The 24,821-nt window shown below is 39.3% G+C and overlaps 1 protein-coding gene across 1 annotated transcript in view; it reads left to right on the top strand.

Annotated features, from left to right (window-relative positions):
* Positions 1–24,821, top strand: part of rab11fip3 (RAB11 family interacting protein 3 (class II)) — an 85,250-nt gene that overhangs the window by 12,737 nt on the left and 47,692 nt on the right. The window contains exons 2-4 of the mRNA XM_034193494.1: positions 604–697; positions 11,337–11,413; positions 16,061–16,237. Coding sequence (XP_034049385.1) covers positions 604–697; positions 11,337–11,413; positions 16,061–16,237 — 348 coding nt within the window. The remainder of the gene's footprint in view (positions 1–603; positions 698–11,336; positions 11,414–16,060; positions 16,238–24,821) is intronic.

The raw sequence follows: 24,821 nt of genomic DNA, 5'->3' as shown, positions 1-24,821 counted from the left end.
TGGCAAATGTCAGCTCTCTCCAGTTTGTTCGTGATTGAAGTCATATTCAGGCTTATTTTATATCTGTTTTGGGGATTTTGACATATTCGCAAAGAGGTGTAGGCATTTTTAAATGTCTTCAGATCATTTTTAAGGTATAACAAAGACATTATAATGCTCCAGTTTTGAAGTTAAACTAATTAAATGTCCATATGGTGCAATCACATAAATTCCAAATAGTAACTAATTAGTAATGAATTTTTTGACTGACTGATAATTGCTCATTTGGCCACTTCCGAAGGAGTGCCCCTTGAGTCCTTTTAAAGTGTTTGTGCAATTACGGCCCTCACATCAATAAAATCTGCAAACCTGGCTTCCCCCAGCAGTTTGAATCTCTCTCTGTTTGTATATTTTCCATCTGTAATAACAATAAAATATAACAGAGACATTCACATGGATATTGTTTGTGAGATATTCAGTAAAAAATCTGCATTGAAAAGTGAGGTTTTATTCTATACTAGTGCTTGTTTTTGTTTTCATGGTAATCATTGTTAAAAGCATACTGCTGTTTTTCCCCCCACAATAAAACTGATTTTGACTGTGTTTATATTCCCATTGCTTCAGGTGAAAGATTTTGCAAAGTTCTTGGATCCTAGTGGTTTGGGAGTGATCAGCTTTGAAGACTTCCATCGTGGAATCTCTGCTATTAGTAGTGGAGGTGAGTCATGAGGGATCATCTCCTTCATCGTCAGAACCCTCACTATCTGGTTCGAACTGTAATGACACGCTGCACGCTCTGCCTTGCTCCAATTTATAAAAAAAAAAAAAAAGAAAAAACTGAAGCGCTTGTTTGACATTCATAAGACACCTCATTTTTACAAAAAAAAACCCTACACCAGACACGCTAAATACGCCACCAAAATTATACACACTGCAAACAGGCGAATATTTCTCAAATCTCTCAAATACCAAAACTCTAATCGCTATCTGCACATCCGAAATGCGCACATACAAGACAAAAGGGGGGAGAGAGAGGGAGAGGGAGGGAGAGACTGTCTCTCTGCCTTTTTTTTTCCAAAACTCGGGTATTTCTGATCACTGGTGCTGTGGCTGTGTGTCAGTCACACGCACGTGCGCAGGTTCTATTATCAGTTCTGATCACACATGCACAGGCGCTGTGTTCGTGGATCAGACGCCTGTGCTCTTCACCTTCTCTCCAGCTGATTCACTCTGGATGAATGCATTAAGTGTTTGGATGTGTTGTAGCGCACGCACAGAAGGACTGCCTCGTACATGAGTTAGAGACTCAAACGTTCAACAAAAGAATGTAGCTATTTGCAATCATACTGGGTTTGCTGTTTGTATATGTCACACCTTTGGATCGAAGCTGTTCACACGCAAATGTCAAGTGCTGCTGGAACTTTTTTCACACTTGATGGCTCAAAGTCACGTTTCTGTAAACTGCCGGCTGGTTTGCACAAACTGAGGCGCAGTTCGCTCTGAGCGATCAGAGCAGACGACACAAAATATTATTACGTTATGTCGGCCATCAGCTCCACAGAAATAAAGCTAATCACGCTCCTGCAGAGCCCCCCTGCTGTGGACAAATACGCAGTGATCAAAGATCACTTCCTCAAAACCTTTGAACTGTCAGACGCTGAAAGGGGCAGCAGGCTTTTCTGTCTGCGGAGGCTGGAGGACAGCAAGGCCTTCCGAGCTTATGGACAGAATGCTGCAGCTCCGGCCGTACTTTATGTGCAGCAACTCCCTCCTTGGGTGCACGCAGCGCTGGCCAAAACCACGATCACGGGTTGCTGTGTGCTGGTGGAGAAGCCGACAAATTCTTCCTGGCCAGCCAGCACCACGGCATGACCGCAGCAGTACTTGCACACAGCGGCAGAAGCCCCACATCGCACACACCAGCACCTCTGCGGAGGAGCTGCACAAACCGGCTTTTATACTGTGTGAAAACATTCAGCTGGTTGAATGAAGTCAAACTAAATGCTAACGTTACAAAAACTAAGCAAACAATAAAAAACGTCAAGAACTACAGCAAAACGAAATACGGATGAATTGAGGTTTCGGTGGCATTCGTTCACATTTGTTAAGTTTAAAAATCCTGAAGCTGCGACAGCTGCAGGAATGAAGCTTTGCAAAGGTTAAACGAAGCCAACAAAAGTCCAGATTTCTTGTTTCATTTGGGTTTCCTTGCCCTTTAAGTGCCGTGTGACAAAACAACTAGTATAGCTTAGCAGAGTAAGATACCGTATGTCTTGGAGGGGTTGTTTTTGTGATCTTGCTCACAGATCTCCAGTTACTTCATTTCTATACTGTGGAATTCTTGTGCATCAGAATTCTTTATCTCCATCATCTATTCTCGTCTCTCCTCTCTTATCCATGGCTTCAAATACTGTTGTCAACATGGTACACTGCCGTTCTTTTCTCTGAAGTGAGAAATCCTGAAAGAAAACCACGATTGACCGAAATAGTTTGTTGCCGGACTCAAAATGCTGTTCTTTCTTGAGCTCATTTGTCGTTTTGTTGGTCCCCTTAATGGTAGTGTAAACCTGCTGTAAGTTGTAAAAAGTCATGTGTTTCCCTCTTTAAAAGCGTGCACGTTATGTGCTGACAGCTCCATCACAAGGTTTCTCAGACTTTACACCAGCTGTTTAATGAAAGATTTTATGATGTTTCCTCTAAAGCAGAGAATGCTGACTGAGATTTTCGGTGTCAAATCTTAAGTCATTTAAAATCTGTGATACATTTCCATACAATTGCAGACATAAATTTCCAGTATATCTTGGTGAAAAACTTTCTGATTTCACAGATCATGTATCACCTACTGCACATATTCCACTTTATCTCACAGTTCTTATGTCACTTAGAATGTCTGCTTTATTTCCGTGTACAGTTATTTAAAAATAATAGTTATATAACCTTTTATTTAACCATATAAAAGCCCATTCAGATTGTGACCTCTTTTACAAGGGTGACCTGGCCAAGAAAAGCAGAAGCACGTGTCATAATGGACAGCTAAACAACATCAGGACAACCATTAAAATATATAAAATACAAGCAATTAACAAATAAAACAGAATAATTTCAGTCAGCGTAACAATACATGTTTTTTTAAAAAGACAGTTTAAGTTTTAAAACACAGGCACTGTTCCAAAGATTTCCATTGTCTGTCTCTTACAATGGAGCAGAAACTGTTCACAGAAAGAGAGGTTGGAGAAAAATCTGAAAATACTTAAAGGTTTTCAGTCACATCTCCACAAGCCTGATTACTCCTTAGGAACCATTTAGAGAAGATTATTTGTACCAAAAGTACAGATACAGTCTAAAAATAGAATCAAGCATAGAATCATATAGTCTTTACAGTAGTGTTCAGAATAATAGTAGTGCTATGTGACTAAAAAGATTAATCCAGGTTTTGAGTATATTTGTTATTGTTACATGGGAAACAAGGTACCAGTAGATTCAGTAGATTCTCACAAATCCAACAAGACCAAGCATTCATGATATGCACACTCTTAAGGCTATGAAATTGGGCTATTAGTAAAAAAAAAAAAAGTACAAAAGGGGGTGTTCACAATAATAGTAGTGTGGCATTCAGTCAGTGAGTTTGTCAGTTTTGTGGAACAAACAGGTGTGAATCAGGTGTCCCCTATTTAAGGATGAAGCCAGCACCTGTTGAACATGCTTTTCTCTTTGAAAGCCTGAGGAAAATGGGACGTTCAAGAAATTGTTCAGAAGAACAGCGTAGTTTGATTAAAAAGTTGATTGGAGAGGGGAAAACCTATACGCAGGTGCAAAAAATTATAGGCTGTTCATCTACAATGATCTACAGTGATCTCCAATGCTTTAACATGGACAAAAAAAACCAGAGACGCATGGAAGAAAACGGAAAACAACCATCAAAATGGATAGAAGAATAACCAGAATGGCAAAGGCTCACCCATTGATCAGCTCCAGGATGATCAAAGACAGTCTGGAGTTACCTGTAAGTGCTGTGACAGTTAAAAGACACCTGTGTGAAGCTAATTTTTTTTTGTTGCAAGAATCCCCCACAAAGTCCCTCTGTTAAATAAAAGACGTGCAGAAGAGGTTACAGTTTGCCAAAGAACACATCAACTGGCCTAAAGAGAAATGGAGGAATATTTTGTGGACTGATGAGAGTAAAATTGTTTTTTTTTGGGGGGGGGGGTCCAAGGGCCACAGACAGTTTGTGAGATGACCCACAAACTCTGAATTCAAGCCACAGTTCACAGTGAAGCATGGTGGTGCAAGCGTCATGATATGGGCATGTTTCTCCTACTATGGTGTTGGGCCTATATATCGCATACCAGGTATCATGGATTAGTTTGGATATGTCAAAATACTTGAAGAGGTCATGTTGCCTTATGCTGAAGAGGACATGCCCTTGAAATGGATGTTTCAACAAGACAGTGACCCCAAGCACACTAGTAAACGAGCAAATCTTGGTTCCAAACCAACAAAATTAATGCCTCACAGATGTGAAGAAATCATGAAAAAACTGTGGTTATACAACTAAATACTAGTTTAGTGATTCACAGGATTGCTAAAAAAGCAGTTTGAACATAATAAGTTTGAGTTTGTAGCGTCAACAGCAGATGCTATTATTATTGTGAACACCCCCTTTTTTACTTTTTTTACTAATAGCCCAATTTCATAGCCTTAAGAGTGTGCATATCATGAATGTTTGGTCTTGTTGGATTTGTGAGAATCTGCTGAATCTAGTGGTACCTTGTTTCCCATGTAACAATAAGAAATATATTCAAAACCTGGATTAATCTTTTTAGTCACATAGCACTACTATTATTCTGAACACTACTGTACATTGTTGAGTGAGGAGGCCCAAATTAACATCTAGAAATGCCCAACATTTCTTCTAAAAAGTCCAACAGAACTTAAGCATCACAAATAAGGAATGGGTAGTTGGAGGCGTCGTATAAAGATATGACATCATCCACATTATGAAAGCACTCTACCATTGGACTGTATGGATGAAGCCATTACTCTAAAATCAGCTTAAAAAGCTAAATAGAATATTGAAGTTGGTCACCAGGACAAAAGCAGGTTTTGAATGAATGGCTTCTGTCTTTGTCCACAGCCTTTCAGGCAGTGGTGATGTTCACTCTCTGAGAGGTTGACAGTGTCATATTTGTATTTGATGCCTCCAACTCCATCAGTTTGTTGGTTGTGATTCTAGGGTTCTGGTGGACATCCAGAACAAGTTTGTTAATTTGGGCCTCCTCATCAATAAGGTAAAGACTATATGGTTCCATGCTGCATATATTTTGTGCAGTAGTTTGTACAGTCAGTCATGGTACCATGAATCTTTTCAAGCTGGCTCCTAAGGTGGAACCTTACTTGTGGAGATCCAAAAGTGTACTCCAGAAACCTTTAATTAATCAGATTCTCTCTCCCCCACCCGCTCTTACACACAAACCGTTCCTCAGGTAGGCCCTTAAATCCAGACAAAGATTCCCCAGTGGACCCAGAATTATGCCATTTACTCTTTAAGGAGCTGCTCCAGGAAGGGATGGTGGCCAAGTGGTTAGTGCACTTTGGTTTCAGTGTGGATGGTTCCCGGTTCAAACCCCACTCCTGCCACATTTCTCCATGTAATGTGGAGTCGCTTCAGGATGCAGAGTCACCTCGGATTTGCTATGGCGACCCTGAGTGCATCAATTTATGAAATCTTCATGCTGTTTTAAAAAGGGGTTCCTCCTCCTGTATATAAATCACTGACCCACTGAAAATCTTACATTGTGAAAAAAACCTGAAATTTAACTCGTAACTTTATTTTAAATGGCTGCATATGGAAATAATGCAGACACACGCATTGTTTGTGTAAATGGAATATGTGCAGGAGGTGAAAACTGAGTTGAAACATTTACGCTGTGCAGAACATAGTGTGCTTTTTATCATAACTGCCAGCCTGAGGTATGTTGTCATCATTACAGTGGACTGCTGCAGCACTTGGCTGCCGGTGCTGGTTTTATTGACATAATGAACAGGTTGCGTTGATGTTGCCAATATAGTCTGGTGTGTGCCACGAACCATCTAGCCGATATTGATTTGTTGCACACTTGCTCCCAATGCTTTCGGTGTTGCACAGCTCCAGTTACTCAGACCATGAATAAATAATGCTCTGGAAAGCATTAGATGCACAGACACATGGGCTGATTGGCTCCGTTTCAGAGAGAGATGGGGTTGAGACAGAGTCTTATTCACCTCAATTATTTAATGTTGTTTTTTTCTACTCTGTCCTGTTTTTTTGTATGTTTTTATTTATTTCCTCCGCCAAGGAGGTTATGTTTTCGGTCGCGTTTGTTTGTTTGTCTGTCTGTCAGCAGGATAATTCAAAAAGTTTTGAACGGATTTTGATGAAATTTTGTGGAGTAGTTGGAAATGACAAGAGGAACAAGTGATTAAATTTTAGTGGTGATCCGGATCCCGATGCTAACGTGTTAGCATGTCTATGGCATTTTCAATGTTAAAAGTTAGCATTAAGCAGTTGCAGCTGTCATCACGTTCGGGTGCATTTGTTTTCAAATTGTAATATTTCTTAAATTTATTTTTGTTTATATATTATAATCTAATGATTATTATATACAAAGAAAGAGACAAAAAGAAATAGATCACTGTGCCAAGGAGGGAATCTCTTTAGGATCAGTGACCCTATGACCTTGTTTAGAGAAGTGTTTCATAAATGTTAAAAATTCATATATTTGCAGTTTAGTTGAATAATAAATTGAATTTTGTCTCTTATTTGTTTTTGTCTATAAGCACATGCAATATCAATATCAGTGCTCAGATGACAGTAGCTTCTGGGAAAGGTGCAAGTTGCAATAAACTGTGATGCCAAACGCTAAGGATACATGCTATCCAGTCACAGCAGATGAAACTTTTTTTACTACTGAGCAAACATCATTGTTAGACTTTTTTAGGTTCAATGATTCCACGGTGTGTAGATGTTATGGCGTCAGTGACCCCATGGCCTTGGCAGAGGTTTGCACTCTCTGAGTGCTTCTAGTTTTTATCAACCCCTTAACGCCTATTGTCGCATATATGCTACAATATTTGACTCAAATATGCAACATGCCAAATTGACCAGTATGCCTGTTGTCGCAAATTTGCAACATACCATTATTATTATTATTATAACATAAAGTCATTACCAAAATACCAAAATTACTATTTATTTTTTGTGCAAAAGTGAAATTAATAATCTCAACATTATTTACCATCTACTTAAAGGCAGAAACACACACAAAACATTTTTTTATATACAGCTATATAAATTCAGGCGTTAAGGGGTTAATTTCACTGCTAAGCTGTTATTTGGTACATATGACACCCAGCAATGATTCTGTTGAAGAATACGCATGCAGTGTGCAGCGATACGACACTCGGGTGACGTTAAATATGTATCGGATCTCGGCGTATGTCTGAAAGTGACCCAAATGTAATATGAAGAAATTGGGTGTGGCTCATTGTCAGTGCTCAGAAAAGACATGTCGGGAAACGTATATGTGAACAGAGCTGCCACTAACTCGACTCCAGTTGTTCCAGCTCCTCAACCTGCATTGAAGTTTCATTACACGTCACTGTGTTCAACCTTTTTTCTTGTTATTTCATTTCCACAACCGTCCTTACTTGTACGATTACTTTCATAATAAAGACAGGCCTGTGGGCTATGATATGCCTAGTCCCGTGTGGTAGCTATGGCATGTCTGGAGCAACAAAAGTTGGTCTCGGATATTAAATGTCTCTCCTCGCTGACATTTTAATATTGTTTGCTTCTCAGACAGAATTATAGCCTCATTTGATTCAGACCCCTTCTCATAAAAAATGGGTTGTGTTTGAGTCTAAGAAGAGCAGGTTACATTAGATCAGGGACTGTAAATACAGTACATCCAGAAAGTATTCACAGGGCTTCACTTTTTCCACATTTTATGTTACAGCCTTGTTCCAAAATGGTGTAAATTAATTTTTTTTCTCCCCACAAAATTCTACTCACAACACCCCATAATGACGACATGAAAAAAGGTGTTTTTTTTTTTTTGGCAAATTAAAAAAAAAAAAAAGAAATGTACATGAGTTTTCACACCTCTTTGCTCAATACTTTGTTGATGCACCTTTGGCAGCAGTTACAGTCTCAAGTCTTCCTGAATGTAATGCCACAAGCTTGATGCACCTACCTTTTGGCAGTTTTTCCCATTCCTCTTTGGAGCACCTCTGAAGCTCCGTCAGGTTGGATGGGGAGCATCGGTGCACAGCCATTTTCAGATCTCTCTAGAAATGTTCAATCAGATTCAGGTCTGGGGACTGGCTGAGCCACTCAAGGATGTTCACAGAGTTGTTCTGAAGCCACTCCTTTGATATCTTGGCTGTGTGTTTAGAGTCATTGTCCTGCTGAAAGATGAACTGTCACCCCAGTCTGAGGTCAAGAGCACTCTGGAGCAGGTTTTCATCCAGGATGTCTCTGTACATTACTGCATTCATCTTTCCCTCAATCCTGACTAGTCTCCCAGTTCCTGCTGCTGAAAAACATCCCCACAGCATGATGCTGCCACCACCATGCTTCACTGTAGGGATGGTGCCTGGTTTCCTCAAAACATGACACCTGGTATTCACATCAAAGAGCTCAATCTTTGTCTCATCAGACCAGAGAATTTTGTTTCTCATGGTCAGAGAGTCATTCAGGTGCCTTTTGGCAAACTCCAGGTGGGCTGCCATGAGCCTTTCACTAACAAGTGGCTTCTGTCTGGCCACTCTACCATACAGGTCTGATTGGTGGATTGCTGTCGAGATGGTTACCCTTTTGGAATGTTCTCCCCTCTCCACAGAGGAATGCTGGAGCTCTGACAGAGTGACCATCGGGTTCTTGGTCACCTCTCTATGGAATGAATGCCTGAGTGGACTTCTCATCAAATGCTGTATCTTTTGTTATGTTATGTTCTGTTTTGTAAAACTTTGCAAAACCTTGTAACTGTTAGAATGGCCTAAGCAGTGGGTCAGCCCTCTGAGTCTGATCTGCTTGAGGTTTCTTTGTCAGTATCATCAGGGGGAGTTTTTTCTTACCACTGTCGCCTGTGTGTTGCTCTGGAGGTTGGTAAGGTTAGACCTGACCTGTGTGAAGCACCTTGAGGTAGCTTTGTTGTCATAGGGTGCTATAAAAATGAAATAAATTGAATTAGTGGATCCAAACTTCTTACATTTGTGGATGATGGAGGCCACTGTGCTTATTGAGACCTTCAAAGCAGCAGAAATGTTTCTGTACCCTTCCCAGATTTGAGCCTAGAGACAATCCTGTCTCTGCGGTCTACAGACAAATCCTTTGACTTCATGCTTGGTTTGTGCTCTGACATGCACTGTCAACTGTGGGACCTTATAAGTAGACATGTGTGTGTCTTCCAAATCATGTCCAATCAACTGAATTACCCCAGGTGGACTCCAATTAAGCTGTAGAAACATCTCAAGGATGATCAGTGGAAACACAATTTTGAGCTTCATGGCAAAGGCTGTGCATACTTATGTACGTGTGGTTCCTTAGGGGTTTTTTTTTAATTTTTTAGTAGATTTGCAGAAATCTCATAAAAACTTTTTTCACATTATCATTATGGGGTATTGTGTGTAGAAATTTGAGGGGAAAAATGAATTTCATCCATTTTGGAATAAGACTGTAACATAACAAAATGTGGGAAAAAGTGAAGCGCTGTGAATACTTTCCGAATGCACTGTAAGCTCAAAATACACTGGTAGATTTTTTTTTGTTTTGTTTTCTTTTCAGACCACTATTTGCGTTCCAGTCTGAGTAAGGTACTGTTAACAGCTCTGTTTACCTGTACCTTACTCAGACTGGAACGCAAACGTAACAGGAGCTGCAGTGAATGATGGAGGTCTGCCTCAGCTTAGCTTTCACTGGTTGTCAGACAGGTGCTTTCAACAATAGCCTTTATTGGCAAAGTGGAATTGAATCTGTTGTTATGTAAATTTTTTCCATAGCCCTGTGGAATTCTACAGTGAGGCTTTTAAAGCTGCACTGTGTAGGCTATTAGCAGAGATGGAATATAACATTCATAACTAACAGTCCTTCAAAGACTAGCCTGACCTACACTTCTTGTGATGGCCTGAAACTCAGAATATATATCCTGTGACTAAAATCACCCTGCTGATGGAATGACATTCCCAAGACTTTCATGATGAACTCATATCAGCATGTGGGAAGATTTAAAGCTACAGTGTGTTGAATGTTGGGGATGTTTATCATCAGAAATGGAATATAGGAGTCATAACCATCTGTTCATTAATGTATAATTACCTACAACAATAAATAGTTGTTTTCATCAGATTAGAATGAGCTCTTCATATCTACATGGAAGCAGTCCCCCTCAGGGAGGCCACCATGGCGATACAGTAGCCCACAAGGGACATATTTACTCCATCTTTCACATCTTGCAGCATATCTAGAACACTGAAGAACACAGATGAGGAGTCGGTTGCTCCCCTTTACACTGTGTACTGTTTGCTAGTGAAGGCCAACAAATTTAAAAACACTAATTTGTCGAGAAATGGAGCGTCATTGCTTCTCATAAGAGAAGGCAAGGAAGCGAGAATCCCTGTCACAAAACAAGCAAAAACAGGAAGGGAAACAATACTGTGACCTGCAACTATATAATGCAATTGGCCACCTCACCACTAGATGACTCTAAATCTCACACACACACTGTCGTATAAAATATGAGTGGAAAATTGTACCTAATGTTTGCTCTCATATAAGGATTAGAAGGCTAACTGTGTGTTGGGCAGCTTAGACACACACACCCTTTATTGTGCTGATTGCGTTCTCAGTTTGTTAAGCACAGATATTTGGCGTTGTGCGGGTAAAGGAGGGGGTCAGCTTAATTAATAATTAAAATTTTTCATTAATAAACATTTTAGTCTGTCTTATAGTTAGCTACTGTGCCTGTTTAATGTACATTTGTGTGTTTGTATTATTTGAGCAGGACAGAAGCTTTGTTAGTATAGTTTATTGCGCAAGTCCCTTTATAATTTTCTGCTTTTGTTTGTGTCTGCTTTATTATAGCTTACTGGTTATACTGATTGCGACGTAGTTTGTTTTCTTAATTTCATACATTCACGAGTATTGCTTGTGCCCGTTGCTGAAGCGCCTCTGTTCGTTCTTTCCACAATTACGCCTGTTTGCCGTTCATGCACACCGGCACCATACGCACTTTGTGTGTTTGTTGAGCCTCCTTTGCTGGTTGACTTTCTGTGTTTACTCAGCAAATATTAACCCTGTCCTCTCCCTCTCATATCTCCAGGTCCAGAGCCGCAGCTCTACAAGGTAAACTACAGCCCAGGGGATGGAGCCGCAGGCTGCCCGGAGGAATACGATGAGGTGAGTAATAACCTCATTCTGCTTGTGTATGCGGCCCAGCTGCTCCGCTTTGATTTTCTCTTTTGGACAGCAGCACAGTGTGAAGGTCGCATGTTGAACTCCCCGTGCACTCTTCACTCTTGCCACTGTAATTCACCGAGCGGATTGCAGAACTATCATTACCTCTCTGTGAATATTCCACAGATTGAACAAACTGGTTTGGCATGTACAAAAACAGCATCTGGCAGACTAAGTTTTTCAGTGTTTGTGTTTTTCCCATTGATCAAATATTGAATTTGATGAAGTATGTTTTACATATGTATATTTTTTTTTAACTTGTGGTCAGCATATCTGAGATTCCTGCCTCCTCTTGTGCAAGGAACTTGTATATTTAAGTAGACTTGTTGCTGGCCTCTGCAGAATTGAAGTGCGTCTGCTATTGTATGTGCTATGAACTCTGGCTGCAGCTTGTTTTATCTGGCATACATTGCACAGTATCAGTGCCCTCACTCGGTGTGGTTTAGAAGTGCACAAGAGCTGACAGGCCATGTACTGCACAAAGCAATTGCATTCACTCATCTTCAGCCTGTTTTATGCTCTGATGACTAACTCATGTATTCGACTCCAATACTGAGCGAGAATGCATTAAAAATGCATTGTGCACGCTGCACTCAGAAAACACACATCTTTAATACATGGCATCACGCCAACATCAGTGTGTGTGTAAATGTGAGGCATCATTGTAAAGCGGTTTGAGCTTCTGATTCAAATGGAACGTGTTATATAAATTGAGTCCATACATTTACAATGCTTAAAGAAAGATAATCAAGGATTCTTGAGTTTAAATTGATTTGTAGATGAAATAAGATTAGTCCAAACGGGTTATGAAGGGGAAAATCCCATGCTGATTTGTCTCATTTTGCAGCGCAAATAATAAATAAATCCAAGTCATTATTATTTATTATTAAAAATGGTTTTGGTCTCTATAGCTCGTTTCTGCTTCAGCAGGTGTCAGACTAGTGTTAATTTTGTCACAGGAGACAAGATGAAATATCTTCAACAACAACCTTTTTTTGTCATAATGAAGACGAGACAACGATACGAAATTAACATACATTATTGTTGATGAAAAATATGAGACTAAAATGTTTTATATGAAATACAAACTGAAATAAAATTTCGCTCCATTTTAGTCTTCAAGCTCTTATACTTTGAAAATGTTTCCAGAATGTGTCTCATTCAGCAGAGGTACCACTGATGCCGTCCTGGTGCAAAATCGTCAAGGCTGGATGCAACATATAAAAAGTACAGGGGGCGCATTCAAGAATGGGTGATACGTCCACGCATAGATCTGTAAAGGCCACTAGAGCGGTCACCAGCCACCAGAAAGTTAACTTACATTTTTATTACAAACTAGGAACCTAAAAGCCAAAACATTTGTGTTTAATTGCATGTTTAAGAAGACAAGAGCACTAATTACATTACACATCACGCAACTCGTAAAAAAAAAAATTTTTTAAATAAATAATAAACGTGCTGCAGAGTAAATCCATCTGACACCAATGACAAACATTTATTGAAAAAAATAGTTTACATGTGTACACTGTCATGGTGTTAGTGTCTGATCAGCTCTCTGAGGCTCAGTTTAAAGTTACTGTGTGCACATTTTTGAACACAGCAGCAAACACTATCCATCCAATATTAAATTTGTTTTTAATCATTATTTCTAATACATAACAGCTGACATGAAATATAAAGTAAATAATGAAATATGAAGTGTGCATCATTTTTAAATTAAACTGGCTGAAGTTGTGGCTCTTACAATAGATAAAAATGATTACAAATCTTAAATTGAAACTTTAATTTTTTTATTTATTCAGCTTTATTTTATTCTCAGCATTCAAATAGAATAACTAGATCCAACAAATGTTTCATTTAAAAAGACCTGCACCCCTACAGCATCATGGATTTACAAGAAAACCGAATATATAGTATTATCTGATGGGAAGGCTTGCGGGTTTAAAATATCGGGCAAAAACATCACAAACATTCAATAATTCAATGTGTATTTTGTCAGGTAATGATAACTTTCAGTATTTGGTATGGTAAAACACTACATTGACTGAAATGGTAATCAGAAATAATGTTTCTTTTTATAACAAAGACTAAAATGTCTCGACTGAAACAAGAGTAAAATACATTCAGTTTTCTTTTGACTAAAACTGCACTAAAATTAACAGGCTTTTTAGTCAACTAAAACTAGACTACATAAAAATGGTATGTGAATTGCTAAATATGACTAAAACTTGACATTTGACACAAGACTAAGACTAAATTAAAGAACAGATGACAAAATTAGCACTATGTCAGACCTGTGTGTCAGATACTATAGCAAAACAAAGCTGCTTTTAAAATTGAGTTGGTGCATTAAAATAGATTTTTAATTTCTTTGTCCTCATTATATGCCCCTTTCCTTTGGAGTCATAAGAGTAATTTATTGTTCTCAAGTTATTGTGTGGAAAAACTTCAATGAATACACCTTCTGTCTATTCACTCACTGCATTTTACAGCGTGCATGTCGAACATTTTCTAAAGCCTGAGATTTTTTTATATTAGAAATGTGTATCGATTGATCCTTAGTTACGCTTTACAGTTTGATCTCACTCTGGTCACTCTGCTGATTTAATGGATGTTTTTGTTTGTTTGGTTGTTTGTTTGTTTTTGTTTTTTGCAGGATAGGTATTTTGCATTTGTGACATTTTTGAACTGTGGCTGCTGTTTACTGGAACTGCTAGGCTCAGTTTTTGGGAAGTTTGTGTATGTTTGAAGTATGTGACACTTGTGTCCACAGCTGTTTGTTTTTTTTTGTTTTTTTTCTTTCCTTTTTCCTCCCCTTTGGCAAAGAATCTTCCTCTCTCTCAAAGGTTGTGCTGTTCTAACCCTGTTTGCTTTGAAAACAGGCACGGTGAGACTGTTCAGTTGAGGCCGGGCATTAGAGTAATGCAACGTCTTTTCCGCCCTGTTTTTCCTTTCCACAGTTTTGATTACCTTCATCCCTAAGTATTGACTAATGATGTAATTCTTTTATTGTTTCACCAAAAATGATTAGATTTTGCATGTTGGTACATGTTGCAACTCCTGAGGTCATAATTTAACCAGCAGCACACAGTTTGAGACGTATGGCAGGTAGTTCATGTGTTTGAGCCCCCAGCTAGTGCTGTTTGTAGGGAGTCTCGGACACATAGAGTCAGAAGTGGCTTAATCATTTATAATTGTCTCTCTGGGATTGCAGCACTCATGAGGCAGGAAAGATTAACAGTTATTCAGCTGTTTGAGGTTTATATCAGGGCTGAATGATAGAACGTCATAGTTGATTATTGCGGTTCACTTGTACTACTCTTTGGACTTTGTCTCCACCCCGCTGACCACCCTGTGGAAATCAGGGAGGTGTTTAGATAGCTTGCATTTTTTTTTTCTCCCCCAAAACTTTGCTTTAACGCTTTCTGAAAATAAAGGTGAGGAAATGCTAGTGGGAGTCATTTAATGTCCTTCCTGTCAGTGGGTCCAGGCAGAGAGCATGGTTTTGAGCACTGTTGATAGCCCTCTGGACATGTCTTCTCCAGACTCTTCATTAAGACTGGTATGTTGATCTTTCCAGCATTGTTAATCCTTTTTTTTGGGGGGGGGGGGGGGGGGGTGGTATGGATAAGCATTAAGTTTGTACATACTTTTTGCACATATTTTTTGCACCTCCTGTTGCTTGGATGTGTTAGTCCTGCAGACGTTGTTCAGTTAGCTATGTGAAACCTCCAGCCTGCTCTCAGAATCTGTTTATGCTGTGTGGCTTATTTGGTTGTATTGTTTTCATCTCAGTGTTTGCACCTTTCTGGGTGGGAACAAAACAACTCAAAAGCTTTTGATCTGATTTGGACCACACTCAGTGGAATGATGGAGGGTTTGTCAGGTACAGAAAAATCAGATAAAAGCCAGGGTCACAAACCAAGGTCAATATTTGGGCCGTTTGTGTGTGTTACATTATATATTACATTATACGTAATATGTATCACCTTTATATTTTGCACACAACTCTTAATCTTGATGACCTCAAAAGTTCAAACTCAAGGTCAAAACTCTTTAACTCATATGGGTTAAACATGGTAGAAGAGTTGTGTGTTAAACGAGGGCAAAGGGGGTTCAGTTTTGGACAGAATTGATACGTCAAGGCCACGTCAATTCAACGAATATTTGAGGGCCCTCACGCACTTTGTCTCAGATTTTCTTTAAATTTTAATCAAATATTCCCAGACTATTCAGAACAACACATCTGAAGTTTGAGGCCTGTAGGCCAAGTAGTTTCTGAGATATGGCCAATTTAGTGTGCATGGGGTCTGCCGTTTTTTTTAGGCAAAAATTATGGGCGTCATTTCTGGAGCCATGTTCAAGGTAGGATATCTCAGCAAATAATTGACTTAGAGGCCTGAAATGTTCTGTGGCAGTTGTCATGGATATAAGTCTAGTAACAGTGGAAACCTTGGGGAATCCCCCTGGCAGATCTATGTGCAAGCATTCTGGGGTGTGCCATGAATCACATGAATGCATATGAAAAATCGATTCACTGGTTGATGGGTATATTTTAATACTCTTCCTATTTTGCTTATGTTATTGCAGCAAAATGAGGTGACTGACAGTGCGTACCTGGGTTCAGAGAGCACTTATAGTGAGTGTGAGACTTTCACCGATGAAGACACTGGTGTACTCGTGCCCCCTGAGATGCACGAGGATGTGGAGACGGACAGCGGCATTGAGGCAACACTACATGATCATGATGATGGCAGCAGTAGGTCAGTATGAGTCCCAACATCTCTGGTTAGTCTCTTTTAAATGTAGGTGCTTTGGTTCTGTTTCTCTGGTGTATATCTTCTCAGGATGGATCAGTGTAGTCCTCATAACACTGATTTTGCTCTTTTCTTTAAGAAATCTCAGTGTAAATGTGATACCTTTAGCTCAGTGTTTAAACCTCGAATATCCCTTCACTTGTCACAAAATACACCACGGTTGATATCTCTTGTGTGTCCAGTACTGGATCGCTGGTCTGTTTTGGTGTTTACTTGGTTTAGCTGAGAAGCACTAGACAATCAGCACTTGAATTCCCCAAGATATATTGATGGGTAAAGCGTTTCACTGGAACAAACCACTTTATCACATTTTCAAATGTTCTTTTCTGCTGAGCTAAATAGTGTATTTTTTTAAAGATAATTTAAATCTTAATGGCAGAGGTCTTGAGGGCAATAACTTTCCAAGTGGAGTGTATAAGTGGATCAACTTTTTTGTATTGGTTCATCTCTTATGATTGTTTGGATCAGGGTATAACAGAAGCTGTTTTTGATCATAGCAAGCAATATCTGTATATGTATGTGTGTGTGATAGATAGATAGATGCACCGATCCCAATACCAGTATCGGGTATCAGCCGATCCTGTATTCATTTACCCATACATGTAATCATAAAATGTCTGCGATACTCTGTGACCCGATACCTCTTTACAGCGTGATGTCAACCTCTCAATGTGGGATTTTCACACACACGCTCCGAAATCTCTGGACTATAAGCCGCTGAAAGCTGTGGTCCTCATGTGGAAAAAATTCACACAGAGTATAAATAAAAAGTCTTACCTGTTTGTGGAATTCATCATCATACAATCCTGAAGAATAATCCACCTAAAGCTTCCTGAGTTTGGAACACAACATCTGAAAATACTTTAATTCCTCGTGTGGCTGAAAAAAAACTTTCCCTGTGAGTTCGGCACTTTGCGGCAGTTCCTCTGTCGGAACTCAGATCGGGTTTCAGCGGCGAAGATTGTCCATCAGGTTGGTGAGTTTCAGCCCTCGGTGTGGGTGTTCAGGCATCTTGGACTGCAACAGGTGTAATCCATTTACAGAATACCTGTGGCACTGTGTTTGGAACATAAACTCCCCTTCATGAGCTGCACTTTGTGCCAGAAGTGTCAGTGCGCACCTCATTTAGTAACGGCTCATTTACCACAGGCAACGGGCGATTCTGTCTGAACGTGAGGAAATTATCCCATGATCCACAAAGGAAAATAAAATAATGTGAAAATTACTACGTTTTGCCTCCGTGTGTTGCAACACCGTGCGTGCGTGTGCGTACACGCCGTGCTCCTCCAATATTACATGTTCCACCTTTGGGGAAAAACCATTTTGGTATGTATTTGTGTATGTTACCGGTACGTATTTAATTAAATGTTAAGAAAATAGTGTTTACTCAGTGTCACACATCGCAGATGAAAACAGAAACAGGCTCACAGCTGATTAAGCAGAGAAGCTTCTTTTCATCAAAAAGAATCTGCCCCTCACATTTTCAAAAAAGGCTTTTAGTCCTCACAGTCAAAGTTAGTGATGGACAGTTTCAGTTCTGTTCCTGGTGTTGTATATTTTGTAGTGCTGACGTCCATAGATGACATTTGTGAGATGTCTGGCAGTGTCATGTTTGCTAAGAAACACACAGTTAATGTTAAAGGACAGTTTGTTGGAGTCAAAGTGAAGTTACATGATTTAAGTGAAATGTTTGTAAATAAAAACAAAGCTAATGATATTGGTAGCAGGTACAGTCAAAATGTAAGGTACAACTGGTGAATAAAACATGTTTTCAAAGTCATCATAAAACTAATGATATCATTAAATATTCGTATCGGTACCCTGTATCGACGAAAACCAAAATGTATGTACTTGTACTCAGTCTGGAAAAAAGTGGTATCAGTGCATCCCTTATATATATATATATATAGTGTGTGTGTGTGTATTTTTTTTTATTCCTTCTGCAGAATTGGTACATTTCATCCCTTTTTCAAAAACCTGCTAATGGGTGATTCTTAGACTACGGGTACTTTTATGTCCCTTGATCATATTTTATGAAAAAAAGAAAAAGGGGAAATTTCACACTTTTATAGTTATCTTACAATGAAAGTGTTTTAAGAAATTTGTCCTAGTAGTCTGTGATGACTTTTTCACCTTTTTTCAGCATCATTATATGCAAATATTGCCGTTTTGGTGCTTGTCCCACACCCAGACTTATGATCTTCAATGATGAAAATGAATAGTAAAAAAACATTTTTTCTAATGTTTTAAAATATCTCTGAATAAAATATCAGTAAATAATCAAAACATAATTGGGGTATTCAATGTCATACAACTGTTGTGATTTTTTTAAACGAAATGTAGTGTAACACTATTGCCGTAATTTCCACCACAACAATAATGTCCCTTTAAAAAGTTTGTATGAAAGATTGTGTGGGTAGTTTCATGGAGATAAACAGTGACATCAGAGCACATATATATAGCGCCAAATCACAACAAACAGTTGCCCCAAGGCGCTTTATATTGTAAGGCATGGTGTGGTGGAAATTACATTTACAAGGCCAATAGTGCCAGTAGTTAAAGACTCACCCGAATAGTCTTTAAAGTTCATCGTTTCCCTCGAGTGTGTCTTCCCTTATTTAGCAATTTGTTTTGTTGTTTGTTTTTGTTTTTCATTATACAGTTGAAGTCAATATGACTTCCTGTTGTGCTGGCAAAAGTCCAGTTGTTCCAGTTCTTCTAAACCCTGAAAATACCTGCTCAGAGTATCACATTCAGTCCATATCTTTTCAGTGTTTCTTCAGAGACTGGAAATTATGATCCAATGGGGGAAAGTAGCACCACAGTAAACCTATTTGTGTATGGTATCATCAGCAATCACAATAATGAGTCATTTTGAGTTTCATGCTGCCTGTTGATAAGAAGAGATAAACAGCGGCTGTCTCTCATTATGCCTCTGCAGCCTTTGAGTCAGATCAGTTGGGCAGAAGTCGCAGTTTTATGCATTTTACGATGTCAAATGTTAAGCTCTGTTTAAGATTTTGCTGCTTTAAGATTTTATCTATATTTTTTCATATTCACATCTGCTGTCGGTTACGTCGACACGTCTGAATGTGAGTGTTGTTGAATTTGGAGAGGAAGTTCAGAGGACTGAGGTCTTATTTGCTGATTAATGCAGTGTGTCTCTCTGGCTGGATGACTGGTTGGAGCATTCTGCCTGACATGGAAGTATTTGGACTTCCTGATTGTTGATTGAAGTTTGAATTCCAGAAGTGTTGAGTTAGCTCCTTCCCCCCCCCCCCCCCCCCCACCTTGTTTCCGCTTTTTTTTCCCATGTGTGGGCACAGGCTAATCTGATTTTTCTCTCTTATTTACTCATACATCTCCTTAGTAAGACAGCTGCTGATGGGAACCTAACACTCATCTGAGAACATGATCTTTATAAACTCTTATTTGTGTGTTTATCAATCTGCTAACTTCTAGGATGGTCAAAATTATGTTATATGCAAAATCACAGACAGAATATTACAACTGTGCATCCACTAATCTCTTAGTTTGAGTCAGTTATTAAAGCCGGTGTTGCAGACCGAACAGTCCACCCCAAAAATCGGTCCGCCCTTTGTATCTGCGCATGCGTCATTTCGGACCACAGCAGCACGTCTCTTCACCAACAGCAATCAAATAGATTAATGGGATTATTAACCATCAGATGATAAAGGTAAAACCTCTGAAATCATTCTAAATTCAGTTTTGAGCAGAAACGAGGCAGTTTAAGTAGAAACTCGATGAAATTCTGTGACACTTTGAAATGACCGATGCGCACTGAACGCATCAGCTAGCAGCTCTGTCAGAGTTGTTCGGAGTTGGACCTGAAAGGAACAACCCAGTTTACAGAAAATAATCACGCAAGAGACACTGAACCTCTTTTCCTGATCAGGAGAAAACAAATGAGCCGCTCCTTCAGAAAGAACTGTCGTCTGCTCTGAAGTTCCCGCCCATTTGCCTCTCCTTTTATTGAATATACATACAGCATATAGGAGTGACAGTATCACAAAACAATGGAAAGACACAAAGTCTGGTCTCACATTGATATGAAAACTGTTATGGCTTTGAGCCCTCAGTCTCCTAAGCTTCCCATAATGTCCAGCCCTGAACCGGTGTTCCGGTTACAATGCTCTTTCCTCAAGGCTGAACTGTTAATTAAAGGTGCACATCTGCGCTTAGCAAAAACATGACCCTAGCAAAACAGTCTGCACATTGACCAAGCTAAAGATCATCTGCTCACTTTCGTGTGGCAGTTTTACTGATCACTTGAACAGTGATTGCTTTGACAATGAGTAATTATTTAAAGGAATAATGGTACATGAACTCTCACACATGCATACATGTATATATGAAAAATAGAAAACAGAATCAAAGACGATCACAGAGTACATCAAAGTAAAGACTTAATATTTGATAATATATATTGACAATATAGAGGAAAACCCTGTCATTCTTTCCTCCCTGTTTATCGAATTTTAATGTCTACCCTCACAACATCATCATTGTAGAAACATAAAAAGCTTACAAACAGTGTACTTAACCACCAGTTTTCCCCGTCGGGGGGTGACATAATTCAGCCTCCGATAGCAATAACGCAACATAGTAACGGTCCAGCAAGAAGCCATCAACTGTGGTGGAAATCATCCGTTGAGCCATTGATCAAGCAAGAGGAATCATACAACAAATCATAACACGTAGTAAATCCAAAAAAAACAACAATGGGGTGAGCAGTTGTAGCAGGATGTGATACCACAATCCGAAGAACCGTTGGTAATAAAGTCTATACTCACAGTGCTCCTCAATAACATCAGAGTATGAATAGCTCCTATATCATTCTAGTTACCCCAGTACATACAATAGTAAGAATTTAGATGAAGCACATTCAACACACAACACAATTCAGCGGTTTCCATCAGATACATACCTGTTGAACACCATTTCTTTGTATAAATATTTAAACTGATTGATATTTGGACATTGTTGGAGTTTCTCAGGTAGCTTATTCCAATTGTTTGGGCCACAAACAGACATAGAAGCATTTCCTGGTCATCCTTGCGCCCGCAACTTTAAAATGATACAAACCCCTTAAATTATATATCCTTCTCTTTGCATAAAATATCCTTGAATTCTGAAAGGTACTTGCTTATGTTTTACTTTATACATCAATCGAACAGTCTTAAATTAAATCATGTCATGGAGTTTTAAAATCTTTGATTTAATAAACAGTGGATTGGTATGATCCCGATAACCTGCATTATGAATTATTCTTAATGGTTTCCAAATAACATTATTTTAGTTTTTAGACCAATTTAGTGACAGTTTGTTCATATCGAATCGAACCAACTCTTCAACTTTATCATCTCTGATCCCAGATCATCTAATAATTGTTGCAAATATCCCCTGAACCAAATAAGATCGCATCATCTGCAAAGATGACTGCTCTAAGCAGATCCGAGACTTTACATAAATCATTGATATACAATATGAATAACTTTTGGTGCCAACACAGAACCCTGAGGAACTCCACAAACGACACAAACTCCATGTGTTTATTAATCGCTTCTATTGCATCTAAACCCATATCGACTATCATTAAGCAGGTTGTGTGTTCAATAAATCTGTTGTTATAAAGTTTTTCCGATATCTTTGAGAATTGTGACACTAGAAAGACACAGGCCTACGGTTAGTAAAGATGCTTGTCACCAGATTTGATAAAGGTATCACTTTCTTCTGGTCTGAATTGTAACGTGGTTCATATATTTTTTCATACCACCACACAGTAAATCCCACAATCACAGCAATAATCGTCAAAATCATCAGCAGGTGCGTAGTTTGCAGCCTGCTCTGGCAGCAAAGCTCTCCATAGATAAAACAGTATTTTGAACAACCTGTTGCTATGGCTCTTTCACTCCCCCTGTCATGAGGTTTTCTCTTTTTTCTCTCTCTCTCTCTCTCTCTAGGGACAGAGAGAGGGGCAACAGTTCTGGTCTTGAAGATGTCTTCTTTCTTTGGTGACAGTTCAAAAGGTTCAGTTTGTCTGGGCTTAGGGGCTGAAGGTGACAGTTCAGTCTCAGTTCAGTTCAGCAAGGGACCGAGGGAATCTGGAACTCTTTTTATGTTAGTTCCCTTCAGCTGTAGTGCATAAATCTGTACTATCATCAGTATGTGTAAAGCATGTTGCAAGTGGAATTAAAATAATGTGTCATGTACTCTGTCCTGTGCCCTGCTCTTGACGTTTTCTTCCAAACACAGGTGCACAGGAATAGAACCTTTCCATTGTCTCCCGTTCTCAAAGATGCAGTTTCGTCTGCTTCTTTTCTCCTGGTCTGATCTTGTCAGCTTCAGTGCTCTTATTTCAAGCTTGTAGTCCGTCTGCTTCTAATCCTGGATTACGTGGACAGGATTCTCCTCGGTAGCTGGTTTCTCATCTGCTTCAGGACCCTGGCATCTGCTTCAATCTCTGGTCTTCGTCTTTGTTCACTCCTGGTCACTCTCTGTCTCTGTTACGACGCACTTCCAGCCGTTGCTCGCCTATAGGCCATCAGCCGTCACTGTTACACCTCACTCCCCTTGTCTTGTTTGGGATCTTTCAGGTATCTTTGTCTTTTGCAGTGGGATAGATGCACCCAAGATGACCTCTCTGCAATTTTCACTGCGGTGGGGGTGGTTAGCAGCACTTGGAATGGACCTTCCCACTTCAGAGATGACCAGTTTTTTCTCTTAATAGTCTTTGTCAGCACCCAGTCCCCGATCTGGACCTGACTGTCGGGCCCTGCACAGAAATAGGAGAGTCTATCTTTTTACCGTGTATGACATTCTTATGGGATAACACACGTCTCATATAGTCAGCTAATCCCTCATCCTCACTATCAGGCCCAGCTATTTTCTGTAACTCTGGTATTCTGTAGGGCCTGCCGTACAAAATTTCAAATGGCGTAAGGCCAGTCTCTGAGCTGTGTGTTATATGCATGTACAGTGTCACCAAATCCAAACAATAAACCCAGTTTTTTTTCTTTTCATGCACTTTCCTGAGCTTATTTTAATTGTTCCATTTGTTCTTGCCACTAAACCTGCACCTTGAGGATGATAAGCACAATGTGTTTTTGCATTTATTTTCAAATGTTCTGCCAAATGCTGGATGATTTTATTTACAAAATATGTACCATTATCACTGTACATTGTTTCAGGTAGTCCATGTCTTGAAATTATGTCTCTACAAAGTATCTTTGCAACTGTCAGAGCATCTGCATGTTTAACAGGGAACACCTCTACCCATTTGCTATATGCATCAATCAATACTAGGCAATAGTTTTCCCTTGACATTGGTTCAATTCAATAAAATCCTATGGATCGTTTGAAACGGGTATTGAGGTGTTGGAAATTTCCCTCGTTTTGGTCTCTCATTACCTTGCGAATTGTGCTTCGCACAGATTAAACATGCTCTGCAGTAATGCTTTGCATATGCCTAAAATCCAAACGTCACAAAATGATTATAAACCAGTCCAACCATCCCAGCCGTAAAAACGTGACATGGTCCATGATTTAAGACAGCTGCCCACTTGAAGAGGCTGCGGGGCAGGACTGGTTTGTTTGAGGATTAGGCATACACACCATCAGCGGTTTGGTGGACATTGTGACGAATTGTTGTAGAATAGAGAGGGAGCCTCCAATGTTATCTGCTATGCAAGCACAAAAGACTGACTGCAAGAAGCATACTTCAATTTTCATAAAAAAAAAAAAAACCCCACAGAACTTTATTTTTTGAAAAACAAATCTATGGTTTGAAATATTAATTCACATACAGTTTTGCAAACAAGACCCCAAATAGTGTTGATACAAACTAATTTATTTTTGCTGTTGGAAATATGAGCAGTATTGGCAAATATGCTCCCTTAACTAAGGTGTTTGTCTTGTGTTCAAGGAGTGACTTTGGCTTCTTGTCCTTTTCATTTACACACAGTATGCAATAGTTGTCTTGAATTTAAGGAATGTTCTAAGATGCTTGCCTCCTTTGAGTGGATTTAGCATTTGTTGGATAAAGTCAAGAATCAGTTGGGGAAAGGGGCACGATCAAGGTTAGTTCAGTGTCTTTCTGAATGCTTGTGGTACTGGTAATAAAAACATTTCGGCAGTGTGGCTAAAAAAAACGCAAACAAAAATGAAAACAGGCAGATAATTCATATGACTTTCATAAATGCAGTTTGAATGCAGGTAGGAGTGCTGTGGATGTGGAAGTATGCTTGTATGACTGTATCTCATTGAGAAGTTCTCAATGTGGTTAAACAGTATTTCATTCAAGAATTTTTGTAGTGTTTGAAAGTTCACATACCAGCAGCTTGTTTTTTATGTACTACTATGTTTGATGCCTTATTCTGCCAACCCACATGCCGTTTATCCAAGAGCTCTTATCGGGCTTTAGGTGTACTCTGCTTATTGTATCCATTTGCAAATACTCCAGCATGCTCTCAGAAACAACCGGGAAGTGTTCATGAGACATTTGCATATATGCC

This window comes from Thalassophryne amazonica, chromosome 18 (assembly GCF_902500255.1).
Source record: "Thalassophryne amazonica chromosome 18, fThaAma1.1, whole genome shotgun sequence".
Taxonomy (NCBI): domain Eukaryota; kingdom Metazoa; phylum Chordata; class Actinopteri; order Batrachoidiformes; family Batrachoididae; genus Thalassophryne; species Thalassophryne amazonica.
Note: the sequence above shows the minus strand (reverse complement) of the source record. Positions and strands in the feature narration are given on the sequence as shown.